The sequence below is a fragment of the Sus scrofa genome, chromosome 16 (genome assembly GCF_000003025.6).
Source record: "Sus scrofa isolate TJ Tabasco breed Duroc chromosome 16, Sscrofa11.1, whole genome shotgun sequence".
NCBI lineage: Eukaryota > Metazoa > Chordata > Mammalia > Artiodactyla > Suidae > Sus > Sus scrofa.
Window position 1 is genome coordinate 1,345,831 of NC_010458.4, and position 18,588 is coordinate 1,364,418.

The 18,588-nt window shown below is 38.5% G+C and overlaps 1 protein-coding gene across 5 annotated transcripts in view; it reads right to left on the reverse strand.

The window, feature by feature from the left end:
- Positions 1 to 18,588, reverse strand: part of CTNND2 (catenin delta 2) — a 1,013,144-nt gene that overhangs the window by 837,201 nt on the left and 157,355 nt on the right. For all 5 annotated transcript variants that reach the window (XM_021076845.1, XM_021076841.1, XM_021076844.1 and 2 more), the window contains exon 2: positions 4,026 to 4,162. In XM_021076845.1, the coding sequence (XP_020932504.1) occupies positions 4,026 to 4,162 (137 nt within the window). The remainder of the gene's footprint in view (positions 1 to 4,025; positions 4,163 to 18,588) is intronic.

Below are 18,588 nucleotides of genomic sequence, written 5' to 3' on the forward strand. Positions count from 1 at the left end.
TCAAGAAAGCTAGTTCTCATTAGCACCTAAAGAGGACCAGGTAAGATATATTCTTTAAGTGAAAACATTTTTAAATATATTGTGCATATAATGATTAAGAATCATAGAAGGTATTAATTTTTAAAGTCACCTTTACTTAATCTCAGCTAATCTTTTTCAAAATACATATTTAACTTAGTTTTAACTCCACATATGACCGTCTATACCTCAGGAAAAGAAAGGAAGTAAGTTTTAAGAATGATTTAGCACTGTGGTAGATGGGATGGTTGGCCAACAGGGACCTGTTGTATAGCACAGGGAACTCTATCTAATATTCTGAGATGATCTATATGGGAAATGAATCTGAAAAGGAATGGATGCGTGTATGTATATAACTGAATCACTTTGTTGTATAGCAGAAGTGATCACAACCTTGTAAATCAACAATACTTCAATAAAACTTTAAAAAAAGGAATAATTTAGAACAAAAATCCCCCAGTGAAGAAAGAAGTTTGCTGTTTGCATGGGGCCACACCGAGGAAGTCCATGCACTCTGCTGCTTGTTGATTTCTGCCTTCAGATTAACAGACACTACACATGGGACCTGCCACCCATGTCTCTGATTTGGGTCTTCTCACTTGCTCTCTCAGCTTCCCAAGACAGATTTTCATTCCTCCTCACGTTACTTACCTGCCACCTTACTTATCTCACTCCTACTGTCCTAAAATGAGCAACGCATTTATCTTAGGGAAAAAACTCTTCACAGTAAGCTTTGATCAAACTCTCCTCAAGGATTTAGAGAGGCCACTTATTTACCATAGTGTATTCTTCCTTTTAGTAGCTTACCCACGCTCTCAACTACAGACTTCAGTATTCCAGCTGAAGGAATATTTCCTATTATCCAAACCCAACTAATATTTATTCCAGTCTCCCAATTATTTTTTGCATTTTTGATACATTTCCTGATCCTCTATGTCCTCTGCTCATTCTCACCTCTAACTGTAAACACATATGGAAATCAAATAATTTGACTTACTTTCTTCTACACTTTTCTAGAAGATCAAAACATGTACAAAAAAATACGTTCATTATTTTTGCTTTTTAAAACAGGATAATACAGTGCTATGTCACTTCTAAAATCATCATTGAGTTTTTTCAAAGTTTAGATATAAAGTTCTGACTCATTAATCACCACATGGAAAGGATACATATTTTTATATGAAAATAATTATATAAAGGAGATACCATTTTTACAACTCTTCATCAATCAACACTGTTCCATTTATTTATAATCCTAAATAATTGTGCAATACACATTCATACTTATTACCCTACATTCTAGGTCACTCATTTTTTTAGGACATAAATCTAAGCATGACCAACCAAAGGCTATGGAGTATTTCACAAGGCAATTCACAGCAATATATCATTTTACAAAAAGATTCCAGCAATACACATTTTCATTTGGAATGGAAAAGACTGTGGATTTCCTCAAAATTTAACTGTAGCTAGCTTACAATAGATACTACTTTTTAGTGTTTATTTATTTGATAAATTAAAGCAACTCATGTTTTTATTTTGAAATTTATGTCCTTAATTGGTACATTAGGGTAAAAAATATCAGCCTATATTTCTCGGTTGCTTGCAGTTTTCTTCTCTGAATTGCCTGTTGATATTTTTTTGCCTAATTCTTTATTCTTTTATTTCTCTTGTCATCAACATTAGGAAGTCTTAATATAGTAATTATATCAACATTTTGTCACATTTGTGGCACATGTTTTCTCTTGGCCTATTTTTGCCCTTTTAGATGTGAAGTTACTCCTTGCTTTTATTGTGGATATTCACATTGCCAACCAACTTCACCAACCATTCATGTATTGCTTCTGAGTCTCCTGTTATACTTAAAAGCCTTCACCTCTAATTTGTACAAATATTTTCCCAGTGCTTCTCCTATATGTCAATAGTTTTATTTTTATAATTACCCTGTTTTCCCTTTGAGATTTATTTCTGAATATAAGTTATGTTAACACCATTGAACCACTGCTTTGTACTCACTGAGACACATTAAATGAATTAGGCTCCTATATATTTTTGAATCTGTTCTGAATCTTCAGCTATGTCCTAGAAAGATCATTCTTTCTATCTGGGGCCAACTGGACACTACTGTGATTATTATGTTTGGTAAAGTAAAATATTTCAATCAAAATTTTCCTTGCAACTCTCGTATCTTTATGCTTCCATATGATTTTGAAAATAGTTTGGGAGTTCCCTCTGTGGCACAGTGGGTTAAGAATCTGACAGCAGCAGCTCAGATTGCTATGGCTGCAAGAGTTCAATCTCAGGCCTAGCAGAGTGGGTTGAAGGATCTGGTATTGTTGATTAAGGCACAGGTTGCATGTGGCTGGGATTCAACCCCTGGCCCCAGGAACCTCCATATGCCATGGGTAAGACTACTAAATAAATAAATAAATATATAAATAAATAAGTTTGATCTAGCTTGCCAAAGAGACAGTTCGCCACAGAATCCTGATTACAACTGCCTAAATTTTATATTAATTCGGGAGAGGGTAATAATGTTATGATATCAAGCTTTTCTACACAGGACCATGGCATGCCTTTGTCCTTTACTCTGAATTCTCTTACATGCTTTGTTAAAATATTATAGTTTTCATCAGACATGTCTTGTTGTTTCTCTAAATTTATACCTTATAATTTATATTTTGTCACCAATCTAAAGCCCGTGGCCTAGCAAGATTTCTAGACCATACCAGAATAAAAATCTGGCGTAACCCAGCTATATAACAAAGCAGTCTCTAGAGTATGAGGAGTGGCATGAACTTTTGCTCCCCTCTTCCATAAAGTAATAAAATTTAAAAATAATCAAAAAACTCTCACAGTAGGCTTTTAGAAAAACTAATCAAGCAATACAGCCTAGGTCTCAACCTAATTTTCTGCTTACTTACGATTTTCAAAACCTACATTTTCCAATAAATCTGTTCCACTCTCCTTGTCTACCTATTTTACTTCACACTTCTGATCTGGCGACACACTTCTGACTAACAGCATCATTAATCCTTTCCATCAATCTTTCCTTAGTTACTCCTTGATGGCTTGGCCACCTACCGTTACTTAAATCAGTCCCTGTTTATTGAACAAAATCCATGTCCTCAAGGAAAACTGAAGCCTTTTCCCTATTTGAGTTCTTAATTGCCTCACTTAGTCTACTGCTCTGTTGAGATGCTCCTGGGATCAGGGAAGTTATGTTACTCTTACCCTATGCTGTTGCTAATTCAGCATCCCTGAATCATATAACTCAAACACAGGGTAATTTTCTACTTAAAAAAGTACTGATTTATAATCTAGCCCATGAAAAGAAAAAGAAACAAATTTTTAAAATCTTGATTTTCCAGCTTTCTTTGATTATTTATCACCTTTTATTTACAAAGATCATGAATTTTATGAATGTGTATTACTTTCACATCTAAGACTTCAAATTCTATTTACTTATACATTTGTATGGCCAAGAAATAGTGGAGAAAGAATCATTCAGAATTTAGTTTTGCAAGAAAAGTTCTGAAATGCATTCTTCAGATGCATCTCAGAAACTATAGGAAAACCAGTTTGCTTAGGCCCAACAGGATATTTATCTGCTCTCACTGGCACTAATTGCTTAACACAGTAATACATTTTGAAATTTTATTAGACCTTATATTTTCTAAAGACCAACTACTTGGCTTCATACACTTAACAGTATTAAATGTCAGGTCTATCACCGAATCTGCTAAAACATCACCTATAGAAATTTTGTAATTTTAAAATTTTTTCCTGCAGAATATTTCTTCAAGGAAAGCTGCCTATACCTTGAATAAAAACTGAGTCAAAAGCTATTCTAATCAGATTTTAATAGTAATTTTATAATGAATGCCAACATTCTGCTAGAAAATCATGATTTTCTTTCCAACATAATTAAATCACCATCTTTTATCCGGAAAGAAGAATTTTTAAAATGTCCCCATATGCATGTCATAAAAGTGGAATGTTTCTACCTGTTCTTTGACCGAGGCAAGGATGGCGGAGGTGGTTTCTGTTTCTGAGCCATCCCCATTGGAAGTGGTGAGGCCAGGGCTCAAGGAGCTGGTCTTCTCTGAGGCTGACGAAGGCTGGTCTGGGACAGGCATAGCTCCTACAATACAAGAGGACACGTTCACTGCAACTGGATGTTATCAAGTAAACACACATAACTGTCAGGCAACTCTAAGAAGTATACTTTGGCAAGACGAAAAGTATGAGCTACAGAGAAAGTGCATGATATAATTGTAGAAAAGGAAACAAGTAAATAGTCAGTTTCTCCTCTGGAGTTCCCGTCATGGCGCAGTGGTTAACGAATCCGATTAGGAACCATGAGGTTGCGGGTTCAGTCCCTGCCCTTGCTCAAAGGATCCGGCATTGCTGTGAGCTGTGGTGTAGGTTGCAGACGCAGCTCAGATCCAGCGTTGCTGTGGCTCTGGCATAGGCTGGTGGCTGCAGCTCCGATTCAACCCCTAGCCTGGGAACCTCCATATGCCGCAGGAGCAGTCCAAGAAATAGCAAAAAAAAAAAAAAAAAAAAATAGTCAATTTCTCCTCTATCAACCCTGGTCAGGTTCCAGAATACACTTACAACTTTGTGTTTTGTCTTTGCAGTTTTAAAGGAAGATGTGATGAGATGAAAAAGGCAAGTAAGATGATGAAATAGTTTTAAAGAGATGAAGTATTAAGTCTCAAAAGAAGCTAGTCAAGCTACCATTTTACATTTGGTTCAGGTACATTTATTACCTGTGCATTGGTATATTTCCACCTCAAAAAAAAAAAAAAAAAAAAAAAAACTGAAGATATTCTCCTTTATATGGAAAGCACACAAAATAAGTGATCCATAATTTATAAGTAAATAAGAAATACCACAGTTGACCTAAGAAGCTCAGTTGGTATGGTGAGATATAGTAAATAGCCAGACTACTCCACAAACATTTGCTGAGCTCTTACTCTGGGACCAACAACAGACAAAAGCTCTTTAACACAGGCGAGGCTAATTTGCTACAGTTTATTCTGAGTTCACTGATGAAAGAAAGGAGAAACTCAGATAATATCAGCCTACTCATGAAGGCACACACATGTCACAGTTAGAAACAGGACTCTCAGAAGTTATTTTACTCCATGGTACTTGTCTTTCTCACACAAATAAAGAAACAAACTCACGGACATGGAGAATCAGATCTGTGGTTGCCAAGAGGGAGGGGAAGGAGTGGGAGGGACTGGGAGTTTGGGGTTAATAGATGCAAACTGTTGTGTTTGGAATGGATAACAATGAGATTTTGCTATACATATATATAGCACAGGGAATTATATCTGATCACTTGCAATGGAACATGATGGAGGATGATGGGAAAAAAAGAATGTATATGGATTACGGCTGGGTTACTTTGCTGTGCAGCAGAAATTGGACAGAACATTGTAAATCAAGTATAATATTTTTTTTTTTAAAAAAAAGTTTTGTTACATGTAGTACTTAGCCACAGTCATCAGCAGAGGAAGTAATAATTAACTGAGGGCAGTTTATACCAAGGCACAACAGTAATCACTGTTCAAATAAAAGGCTGGGAGTAAATAAAGGTTATTTTCTTGACTTAAGCTATTATATTATATGTCCTTCCAGGAACCAGTTCTAAGTGAATGCTTTTCTTTTTCTTTCTTTCTTTTTTTTTTTTTTTTTTAATATAAGTGAATGTTAAAAGGTATTTCTTATCACATTTATCAGAGCATCTTGTGGTTCAAGCTAAGCAACGTAATTTTCTTAGCAGCCACTGCACTATGTCATTAGCTACATTAAGTTAACAATTTAAAGCTACATAAAACCCCAAAGGACTCCAGTACAGAATTTTCCTTAAAATATGTGACCCCAAAGTGGGTATCAAATGTCTTCGTTGGACATTGCAAGTTAGTTTTGTTTTTATTTTTTGAAGTCAGTTCCTTAGAATATTACCGTTGGAAATTAGACCATCATTGGAAAAATCAACTATTACAAACATAGAATATTTGGAAGGGTTTGGGGAAATAACTTTAACAGGGAGATTTGAGCAAAGAATAAGAATCAAATTTAATATAATTTGGCAAAGTATATTACACTAACAAGTTGAAAGTATATTACATGATGGATACCAACAGAATGAAAGAAACAGGGTTAGATAATTATGGGGTTGGGGTTGGGAAGTATTCTTTTTTTTTTTTTGTCTTTTTTTGCTATTTCTTGGGCCGCTCCCACGGCATATGGAGGTTCCCAGGCTAGGGGTCTAATCGAAGCTGTAGCCACCGGCCTACGCCAGAGCCACAGCAACGCGGGATCCGAGCTGCGTCTGCAACCTACACCACAGCTCACGGCAACGCCGGATCCTTAACCCACTGAGCAAGGCCAGGGATCGAACCCACAACCTCATGGTTCCTAGTCGGATTCGTTAACCACTGCGCCACGACAGGAACTCCCGGGAAGTATTCTTTGTGTTTTTTTTTTTTTTAAAGCACATTAGCGTATTCAACTTACTTTCACATGTAGTTCTCTTATTCAATCAAGCCTCATAATTATGAGGATGTAGATAAAGAAATCAACAAACGCTGTGCCAGGTAAAATATCCTGAAAGCCATGTCCCTCCGTGTGGGGGAAGTTTGGAGGATGGAAGAAGAGAGCAGGAGCAGAAAGAAAGAAGAAAGGAAAATGGTGGCTCTAGGATGAACAGGCACCTCCGACCAGTGGGAGAGCACTGCTTGACCTTGCATCCCACATGTATCCATACCAATAGCCTCCCAAGAAGACTCCACATCAAGGATGGACTTAAGCTGTGAAAGAAGGATTCTTAACATATCTAAAAATTATTATTTTAATTTGTGTTTTCTAAATTTTATTGGGCCTATTTGAATTCAAGCTCTGAGCCAATACGATCATCAATACAACTTTTTTTGACAAAGAAATTGTCTAAGATTCCAAAGTTATTAAGGAACATCATTGGACCTAGGACTCAAGTTTTCTCCCTTTTTATTTCTGTTTCAGTGTGCTTTGATGTGTCAGCCTATTTCCCATAACCTGTGTTGCCTTCTAAATGCCGTCCCTACACCAATGTAACTTTTAAATGTATGACAGCAACCTGTCATATGAAAATATGGGATTTAATACGCAACGAATCAAAGTATATCCTTAGGCACCTGACAATGCTGACCCAGAGAGTATAAGGAATGATTTGGTCTGTTTATCTGCCCACCCCCCTTTCTCCTTACTGCAATAACAGAAAGAGAATAAAATCTTCAAGGTTTATCCCACCATGCAGAGCTACTGTCATCCCCAAGGCAACCTCTATGACCTTGCGAGGATGACTTGGAATCATTTTTAACATCTAGATTTAATTTAGCAATTGGTCATTACTACGTATAGGTGGCAAAGGCTGTCAGCCTTTACTCCCAACCTTCTCAGTTCAGAGCTTACAGAAAAGAGGGAGAGCTGGGTAAACAATGCCAGAACCAGGCTCTGGATTGCTGAGTGGTAAATATAAAAAGCCTTAAACTTTCCAACGTTGCAGTCTATAGTTGAGTACTTTAGTCTTAAATAGAGTTAATCCATTAAAAATTGTAGTTAATCTGTGCTAAACCCAGGAAATCTGGAAAATGGAGAGACAAAAAGAAAAACAAAAACAAAAACAAAGGAAAAGCAATCATTAGTAATTTTGCCATCCAGATAAGCATGTTTACTTTGGTATAGGTTTTTCTAATTTTTTTTTTCCCTGATTTGAATCCTTTTGCATCATGAACTTTACACAATGGAGTATCAATGTAATATTTTTGATTTTTAACAAAATGTTTTGCTCAGCATCACATCAACTAATCCTGGTGTCAACATAAAGTATTTGGCAGTTTAATAAGAAATACTTAGTATTCAAGAATTGCATGCACCATAAGTCGCCTATCTCTTGTTTGTAATTTTAAACCATTTTTACACTTTTGACATTTTCAATGGATAAAATCCTAGAAGTGCTACTTGATGGAAGGAGGGACATGTACGTGTTTCCAACTTTTGAGAGTCAACATCGTACCGTCCTGCTGCCAGGCTGGTCCAACCAATCTGCCTACCAGCAGTGTCACACGACTGTCCCCTCCCCACAAGGGTAACAACCCTGAACTTTTTTACACCCTTTACGCTTTCACCAACTTGACACAGAAAAACTCAGCTCTTTGACTTTGTTTTTATTCTACCACAAGCACAAGGAATATTCTCCTGCAGATTTATTCATCCTCTGCACAACACCTCTTCCATAGCCTTTACACAGTGCTGTATGAGAAGTCATTCCATACTACAGTCCAAGGGTAATCTATAAACACCCAAACTGCATGTCAGACAGACCCACCTTCAACACAAGAAAATTAGACAATCATGGCGGAAGCCTAGTATCAAATTCTGGGTGGTTCCTTCTCCAGCAGAATATGTTACTAAGAGGTTCGAGGTCTAGAAAATACAAAACCACACAACTAGCCATCCCTGGGCCCACATCACACTGTTTTATACACTCACACGCAGGAGTCGTGTTATGAGTAGAATGGTGTCATTGTCCCTCACACCCCAGCCCCCGCCCAATCCATAGGGTGAAGTCCTCCTAAAGTGACTGTATTTGGAGATGGGCCTGCAGGGAAGTGATTAACATGACATGAGGTCATAAGGGTGGGGTCCTAATCCAAAAGGACCAGTGTCCTTATAAGAACAGGAAGAGACCCAGAGTCTTCCGTCCACCATACCGAGGACACAGAGAGAAGAGGATTCTCACCAGAAATCTCCACTGTCAGCCCCTTGTGCTTGAACTTCAGGCCTCCACAATGGTAAGGAAATAAATGTCTGCTGTTTAAGCCCCTCAGACTGTGATAACTTGTCAGGGCAGCTCAGACTGACACAAAGAGTTAGACTGCTCTCAGCTCCTTTCCCTTAATTACCTCGGGGGTAGGGTGCATGGAGGCTCAGGAGGGGCTTGGGAGGAATGGGACGGTATTACGTAGTACAGGTCTGTCAACACATTCATCCCAGGTGCACTACAGGTGTCTGGATAAGGCACGGGCTGCTTCAAATAAGCACAGCTGAATAAACCAAAGCTGACAAAAAGCCTGGAGAACAAAGCACTTAACCCAAGGCCATCCACAGTGTGGCTACTTTCATGGACAGTATAAAAAAATAGGAAAATTGGCTGGGATGGTGATGAGAGCAAAATCAGGAAGCCCCCACATACAGAGACTCTTTTGCAATTTGAACTCCTATATCCATATATAATAAGATTTAATGAGGTCCAAATGAATATTCTAAATTGTTTATGTTGCGAACATGTGTCACTATGAATTTACCAACTTGGTAACAATGTGAAAAATCTCACATGCATTTAGGAAGGCTAAACACTCTCGCTCTCAATTCAAGGGCCACGTTCAATGTCATGTTTTATTGATTTCCATCACATAGAAGGGAAATAAAATTCTTATTTTGTAATTCAAACTTATTCCTTCTTTAGCCACTTCTGCCCAGCAACTGATGCTTTGGACATCAAAATAAAGCCATCTTCAAAAAATAACTGGTGAACTCCTGTGTCACCCAATCATCCAACTGAGTGACCCACCCAGCATTCTCGGGCCACCATGACTTGATCTCCCCGTCTCTGATTCAGCCACACGTTCCTTTGGCCAAGATAAGATAGATGGGGTCTCCACGCCTCTTGAGCTGCCCACCCTCAATCTGTAACCCACACCCTCTTATGCTTTCAACTCTCCTTTGCTTCTGTTACTCCCAGGCCCCTATATACTCTGTTGTCATGGATACTGTTTTTTTTTTTTCTCTCAAGTTAGCAAGTCCCAGCTGCTTCAAATTCCAGAACCTCCAAATTCCTTACATACAGTGGGACTCAAATATTTCCTTAGCTTGACTTGCACTGTCCAAGGTAGCTCCTAGCAACACATGCTATTTAAATTTTAATAATAGTAAAAAGCCAGTTCACTAGTTACATTATTCACATTTCAAGCACTCAGGAACCATATGTGACCAGTGGCTGCTGTATTAGTGAAAATGTAGAAGAATTCTATCATTGCAGAAAGTTCTTTTGATGGCCTTGAACTATACCCAGTAGTAGACCCGTTCCTGTAATTTTTCATCTGCACCTTTCATCTTGGGCAACAGAAGATGGGAGAAGTGGTCAGATTATAATTATATTTTGAAGTAAGAACTGCCAAGATTGTTGCTAGATTGCATGTGGTATGTAAGGCAAAGAGAGAGGAGTCCAGATGATTGCAGGGTTTGGTCTGAGTGGCCATCAGCCACGATGGTGACACTGCAGGTGGAAGAGATTTGGGACAGGGGAAGGTGACCTCATCTGCAACCTTATGACTCCAAATATATCTACCCATGACTTCTTTGCTGCTGAGATCTGGGCAGTTGACAGCAGCGCATCCCAGAAACCACACTCTGGTGTGAATAAGGGAATGTAACAAATGGATGATTTCTATTTCTCAACACTGCTTGTCTAATCTCATTCCCCCTTCAGGCAGGTCCCTTTTCACCTTTTACTGTACAGTTGCTAGAAACTTCTAGAACTTTCCCCCACCTTTAGCCTATGGCTTCAAGACACTCTGATGTTAACTTTCTCCACTTCTTGCCCCTCACACCAAACCAGCAAGCTACCACACTGACCCTATTTCCTTCCGTCACATGTCCTACCCTCTTCAAGACAGTACCTCTCCCATGTTCTAAAGCACAGAAATATTTTCTTAAAACACACAAAAATATTAGCACAGATACTGTTAGCTTTCCCCCATCCTTAGGCATCACTTTCATAATTTTCTATCACCTTACACTCAAGTAAATAATGAAACTGTCCATTAGAATACTCCAAATATTATCATACACATATACATGTATATATATAATAATACGCAATTTAATCTTTAAAAATTGAGTATAATTAACATATTGGGTTTTTATAACCCACCATGCCACAAGCAGCATTTTTAAAAAAAGACTATGATTCTGTAAAACTGAAGAATAAGCATAAACATCTTATTAATTTTAGGGTACCCAGAATGTGTGGATTAGTCTAAAACTAGTGACCTGAACAACAATATTGAACACTGCATTTGTGTAATCACTCTGGTCACCAAAATTTCAATTCTGTATTTGTAACTAGCATGGCACTACCAAGAGAAACAGACATCATTCTCTCTCAGATGTGCTCTGCACCCATAAAAATATACCCATCCCACTTCTTCCTTTTAAAAGGAAATGTAAAAATCACAACTTGTCCTAAGAAAATAAACACTATCAAAATTAATATTTGTCAAAACAATACAATTAGGGCAGAAACTCAACCTGTCTTGGTTTATGTTCAATTTCCCACATCTAGCTCAGTATCTAATATAAAAGAGCCAGTTAATAAATATATTTGTTGAGTTAATGCATGAACTGTTAGTATAAAATCAACAGTGGCTGCTCGCTAGAGCATGTAACATCAGTAAAATGGGCTTTGTGTTAGGAGTTATTTCCCGAAATGATATTTGAAATGACCTCTTTTTGACTCAAGAAAACTTCTCTTCCAAAATTTCAGACTAGGGTAAGGCTTTTGCCTTAGTCCACTGCCCGTGAATGTATACCCTGGGTTGCTGGCTTCTAAGGCTGCCCCATCAATCGAGCACACTCTGGGGCTTCTGGGAATTGATGCTTGCAACTTGCAAACGTAACTTGGCAAAAATCTATGGAGAGCATCATGCAAGGATGGGCTGAAACACTGAGCCATATTCAGAACAGGGAAGGCAAGGGGCACCAGCAGCAAAGCTGGGAGGTGGATGGAGAAACATCTGATTCAGCCTGGTGAATGGGGGTAAGGTGTGAGTGACGACGTAAGGTCACTGGATGCTGTGGTGGAAGGTACCCCATGGCAGGGTGAAGAGTGGTTGGGATCCGAGTGTTGAGTCCACCTGTCAAAGACAAGGGGATTGGTCTACTGGTGTTCAGAAAGGTGGGAGTGGGTAGGAGATGGACCATGGCATGGAGGGCCAGGAAATCCATTTTGTGTCACCGTGTGCTATATCAGCACAGACTTAAGGGCCACCTGAATGGTTATTCTTAAGGACCTAAATTATGCCTGAAGAAAGCTTTAATGAGATGACAGGGCAAGGTGGAACACAAGTGGTCATGTTTGGGAGAGGCACAAACACAGGCAACTTCTAGAAAAATGAAGTCAGTGACACTGGCTATGCAAATAATGACTCAGACATTTACCTCCTGGAAGTTTACACCTATATCCAAATATCCCACTACCTACAAATATCTCCCTGAAAACCTCACCTGAGCGTCAAATTCAGCATGACCCCCTATCTCTCTCCTGGACAAGTACAGCCACTGTCCAAACAGCCTCGCTTGCTTGAAACCAATAAATAGTGCCTCCTCCAATCAATCCTCTAAACTATTTATTAGGAGAGTTGACTTTCTCACTCTCAACATGATTATGACATCTTTTTTCTACAGTGAGTTGAGTGGATCCCAACCCCTAGAACAGAGATTTCCAACACTCACAGAGATAAGAAATGCATTTTCTATCATGACTCACACAGCTTAAAAAAAAAAAAACAAAATTTCAGGAAACAGGAAGCCTTAAAACATGATGCACATTTCCATTCCATTTTATTCAATTCCATTAAAAATCCAAATGGTTACCTGCTAAATTGATGGATACAAAACACTTTGGAGAACACTGACCTGGAGGATGAAGCAAAATCTCCTCTGCATGATGGAGGAGGCTGCTCTTGCTCCGGCCAATACTCCTGTCTCCATTCTCAAGCCCAGTTGTTTCTCCCTTCACACATTATATTACAGATATATCAAGCTTCTTATTGTTTCAAATACACTGTATCCAAGGAAATGCTATGCTATCATGTCTAAGACTTTGTTTGGCTGTCAAACTCTCTTCCTCCTTCATAATTCCCCACAAATATTTCTTCCTCTCTGTAGACTTCCTGAGCCACACCACCATCTGAACCATCTCCTCCTGACTGCCATCTGTGGAACTTGAACCTTCCTCAAGCAGTGCATCTATCACAATGAGCTGTAATTATCTTACCTCTTCTGTGATTTTTTAAAACTTCCAATATTTTTAAAAATTGGGATCCTTCTATGTGACTGTTGTCACTTTTTTCCTCTAAGTCATTTGGGATGGATTTTGTGTCACTTGCCACTAAAATTGTTATTAAATCAACGATATACTGCTCAGTATCTTAGATTTACAGAAACATCATGTAATTTACATTATATATCTCCTAATTAGGTCATGAATTCTTTGAGCATCAAAGCTGCCTTTATTCATATTTATAACCTCAGTGCCTAGAACAGTGCCTAGTAAAGAGTTGGTATCATTAAGTGCTTATGGAATTAGTTATAATGAAAGAATATTTATAATGCATTATCAGCCCTATTTAAACTTGTCAAGGAATTGAATACTTACAACAGCAACTGCTTACGTAAATGTCCTGCAAATTTTCCTGGGTTTATAAAATAGAAATTTTAAAATTAATCGGTTTCAGTAATATATAATATTAAAGTAGACAAACCATCGATATTTCTGCTTTACATTTACAGTGGGAATATATCAGATGAAATTAATGATTACGATAAAAACAATATAAAATTTCAGGGCTCATCTTTACTAAAAAAAAGATAGTGACCCTCTTCTAGAATCAATAACCATCCTAGTTCTCCAAAACACCACAAATATGGGTTCACAGTTGATTTCACGGGTTTACTAGGCTATAGAGACATTCCTCTTGATGCCAGAGAGATAAACTCTCAGATTCTGCAATTACAGACCCATCACAATAACAGTAAGTTCAACAGAAATGGAAATGGGCACTACCTTAGATTTTGACTCCCCCTGAATGGGCGGGGGGGGGGCATTCTAATACATCCTACATTAAAGAGGGTCAGTGGCAGAGTGACTATTCTCTTGGCTGGATTTTCAAAGACGTATACTTAGCACAGCTCCTAACCCAGTGCATGTCACACGTCACACCCCAGTGATGTCCCAGAATACAGTGTCACTGCCAAATGTCCCAGGGGGCCGCACTCCCCTTAGCACAGCCTCTAAAGACTTACCATCCATCTCCTGCATTGTATCCATGCAAGAGGCGGAACAACAGCATCTAGGCTCATAAGCAAAAACAACTGATCTTCCCAAATAGTCTGCTTAACCGTATTTCCAGCAAATGTGCACTTTTCCTTTTTATATTTCTCTACTTAATCATAGATTGAAATGACAAGATCTGTACCAAAGGCGGTAAAAAAGCATGCTCTAAAGCCACTCCATAACACTTTAAATACTGTGAGTACCACCTCTGACTGTCAAAATCTATTAAACAAAAAGTCCCCAAATACCAGCCACACGCTGGCCTGCAACATGGTGTCACTTCATAGTACTTAAATGTGTCCACTCAAATTATGGCAATTCGCCTTCATATTGATTCCAAATACACATCTGCCACTGCACAATGTCTCAAGATACTGGAGCGCAACCACACATTTTTTTTTCCCCAAAATTACTATCAACAGACATTCAAGGGCAAATTTTCACCCTGTAAATACATCCTTAGCCAATATATTTAATCCATCAAAGCAGGGAAACTGTCGATCAGTTTAAATTTTTCAAAAAATTTTAAAGTATAGTTGATTTACAATGTTTGCCAATGTATTTTAAATTTAATTATTATTAGATTTTTAAAAAGAATCAATATATTGGTCTTAAAAAACAAAAATAAAACAAAAACTGATGAGAGCCATGATAATTTTTGAAAATTGCCAAAATGTTAACATTTTTAACCTACAGAGAAGATATTTTGAAACTTTTAAATGACATAATTAGCTTATTACAACACACAATCTCAAGGAAAAAAATAAAGCTTTGCTTAGAGAATTAAATCTAAATTATATGTGCACAAGAGGTTTTATTATACTTGTGAAGGTTATATAGCAAAGAACTTTTCTTATTTTTTTGTATACATATTCATTAAATATGACATGTTCTGGTATAAATATTTTAAATTGACAAACGGCTGGATATATGAAAAGGTGATTATTAATCCCTAACCCTACTTTTGACAATTTGCTTTCTATTTTCTAGGCTCTGTTTCAACGAGTTCAGTTTTTTTTTTAGATTCCACATATGAGTGATGGCATACTAGTTTTTTTTTGTTTTTTGTTTTTTTGTCTTTTCTAGGGCTGCACCCTCGGCATATGGAAGTTCCCAGGCTAGGGGTCAAATCAGAGCTGTAGCTGCCGGCCTAAGCCACAGCCACAGCAACGCGGGATTCAAGCCGAGTCTGCGACCTGCACCACAGCTCATGGCAATGCCCAATCCTTAACCCACTGAGCAAGGCCAGGGATCGAACCCACAACCTCATGGTTCCTAGTTGGATTCATTAACCACTGAGTCACAACAGGAACTCCCATATTTGTTTTTCTTTGTCTGACCTATCTCACTTAGCATTAACATCTTCAATGTCCATTCTTATTGTCCAAATGGCAGGATTTCCTTCTTTCTCATAACGAATAGCATTCCACTGCATATATGTACCATAGCATCTTTATCCATTCATCCACTGATGGACCCTTAGGTTGTTTCCATATCTTGGCTACTGTGAATATTGCTGCAGTGAATGTAAAAGAGCTGATATCTTTTTCCACTCCTGTTTCCTTTTTTTTTTTTTTCCGTCCTTTTGCCATATGGAGGTTCCCAGGCCAGGGGTCCAATTGGAGCTGTAGCCGCCGGCCTATGCCAGAGCCACAGCAATGCAGGATCCGAGCCGTGTCTGCGACCTACACCACAGGTCAGGGCAACGCTGGATCTTAACCCACTGAGCAAGGCCAGGGATCTAACCCGCAACCTCATGGTTCCCAGTCGGATTCGCCAACCACCACGCCACGACGGGAACTCCCCACTCCTGTTTTCATCTCCTGATATATACTCAGAAGTGGCACTGCTGGATCATAAGGTAATTCTAATTTTAATTTTGTAGAGAACATCCATACTATTTTCCATAGTGGCTGCACCAAATTATATACCCACCAACAAACAGTGCATGAGGATTCCGCTTCTGCACATACCGGCCAGCCCTTAGTATTTCTTATCTTTTTGACAATGGCCATTCCGACCAAGGTGAGGTGGTATCCTGTGGTTTTGATTTGCATTTCCCAGATGACTACTGACGTTTCACACCTTTCCATGCACTTGTTGGTTATTGATGTCTTTTTTGGAAAAAAAAAAATGTCTATCCAGTGCCTCTTCCCATAAAATTATAAACTATAGGAAAAAAATACATCAGACGAAAAGCTGATTCCAACCACAGAGAAACAAGAGTCATCTTTCACTCTGTGACTTTTCAAGTGGGTGTTGTTCTGTTGCCCTTATAGCACTTTATCCATTGTACTGAGATTACATATAAAAATCCTGACCCTCACAGCAAACGTATAACCACTAATAACGTCACTTCATGAGAGGAGAGCAACGAGATTCAAAAAAATAAATAAATAAACTGCAAGTCTAGTCTCAGCAGTTAGAGGTCAAGAATGGTCAAGAATTTCACCCCAAATATTACCCATCTTCTCAGATATCCTTTTGCTTAGACCTCACGATTCTCAATATTTGAATGTAGTAGTTCTTTCACATTACAAATCTGATTACAAAACAATACTCGTCCGTTTCAGGGAAGGTTTTCATTTTTTAATTTTCAGGTAAACACTTAGGTTTTTGTCACTAAGGAACCGATACTCTTGAGATCTTGAAAGTAGCATATCATCTTTTTATTTTTATTTTTTATGGCCACACCCACAGCATATGAATGTTCCCAGGCTGGGGACTGAATCTGAGCCACAGCTGCAACCTATGCTGCAGCTGTGGCAATGCCAGATCCTTTATCCCACAAAGCCAGGCCAGGGGTCAGACCACACATCCTCAGCAACCTGAGCCAGTGCAGTCGGAGTCACAACACACTGCACCTCAGCAAGCACTCCAGGATGTCATCTTCTTAAAGTATGATTATGCCAACCTATTTTTCTTCTTCCTCCTCTTTTTCTTCTTCTTCTCTCTGATTTTTTAACAGCTGCACCTGTGACATATGGAAGTTCCCAGGCTAGGGGTGAAACTGGAGCTGCAGCTGCCCATTTATGCCATAGCCACAGCCACACAGGATCTGCGACCTACACCAAAGCTCACAGCAACACCAGATCCTTAACCCACTGAGTGAGACCAGGGATGGAACCCACATCCTCATGGATACTAGCCGGGTTTGTTTCTGCTGCACCACAACGGGAGCTCTCTAATATCTTTTTAATATGTTGGGAAGGCCATCATGCTCTGAAAGCTTAAACTTGTACAAATCTCCAAGGGCAAATTTCAGTAAAGCTTTGAGAAGAAATTTCTCTATTTGTTTTGTTATTGTATGCAATCATATTTTAAATCTCAGATATGAGTAACTGGGTTTGGTACAATGATGTCATATTCCTGATTTTAAAATGACAGATTTAAAAAATTTTTAAATTTTAAGATACATCTGTACTATTTTTCTAGTGTATTTTTAAAAATAATCTCTTTCACAAGTAATTCCCTCTCTGTCTTGGAAAAAGTCTCTTGCTCCTTCTCACATTAGGTTTCCCACTTTCTACTTCTTCTTTTCCTAAATATTTACAATATCTCCCAGCATCAGTAGTTACCACTCTCTTACACACAAATCATTCCTGAATAAAACGCCAAATACTTTGATATTTAGTTGTTATAAAATTAGTCAAGTATAACAATTCAAATTTTCTTAAAATGAGCATAACCCTTATAAAAATTATGATTTTTATGTCCAGAGAGAAAAATAATATTGCTGCCACATAGGTAGGAATTATGTACTTTTATTTGGCAGTATTTTGGTGTTTTCAAAATACTGGTCTTTCTGGAAGGAGAGTCCAAAAGTAAACTTGATTATAATCCACCTTTTGACAAACTTTCACTATCTCCAAAAGATGACTGACAGATGAAATTTCAACCAAGGATGATATTATTTTTACAGGTGGGGGAGGTTTTGAAGTTCTAACTAATGTGAAAACCTATTCACCTGCAGGGATTATTAAAAGTCTGATTTTTGTATATACTAATGTCCAAAGGACTTAAAAAAAAACACACTACCAAAAGATAAACCTATATAATATTTACTAAAAATCTCAATTATGGGAGTTCCCGCTGTGGTGCAATGGGATTGGCAGCATCTCTGCAGCACCAGGACACAGGTTCCATCCCTGGCCCCTAATAGTGGTTTAAAAAATCCGGAGTTCCCGTTGTGGCGCAGTGGTTAGCGAATCCGACTAGGAACCATGAGGTTGCGGGTTTGGTCCCTGCCCTTGCTCAGTGGGTTAACGACCCGGCGTTGCCCTGAGCTGTGGTGTAGGTTGCAGACACAGCTCAGATCCCGCGATGCTGTGGCTCTGGCGTAGGCCAGTGGCTACAGCTCCGATTCGACCCCTAGCCTGGGAACCTCCATATGCCGC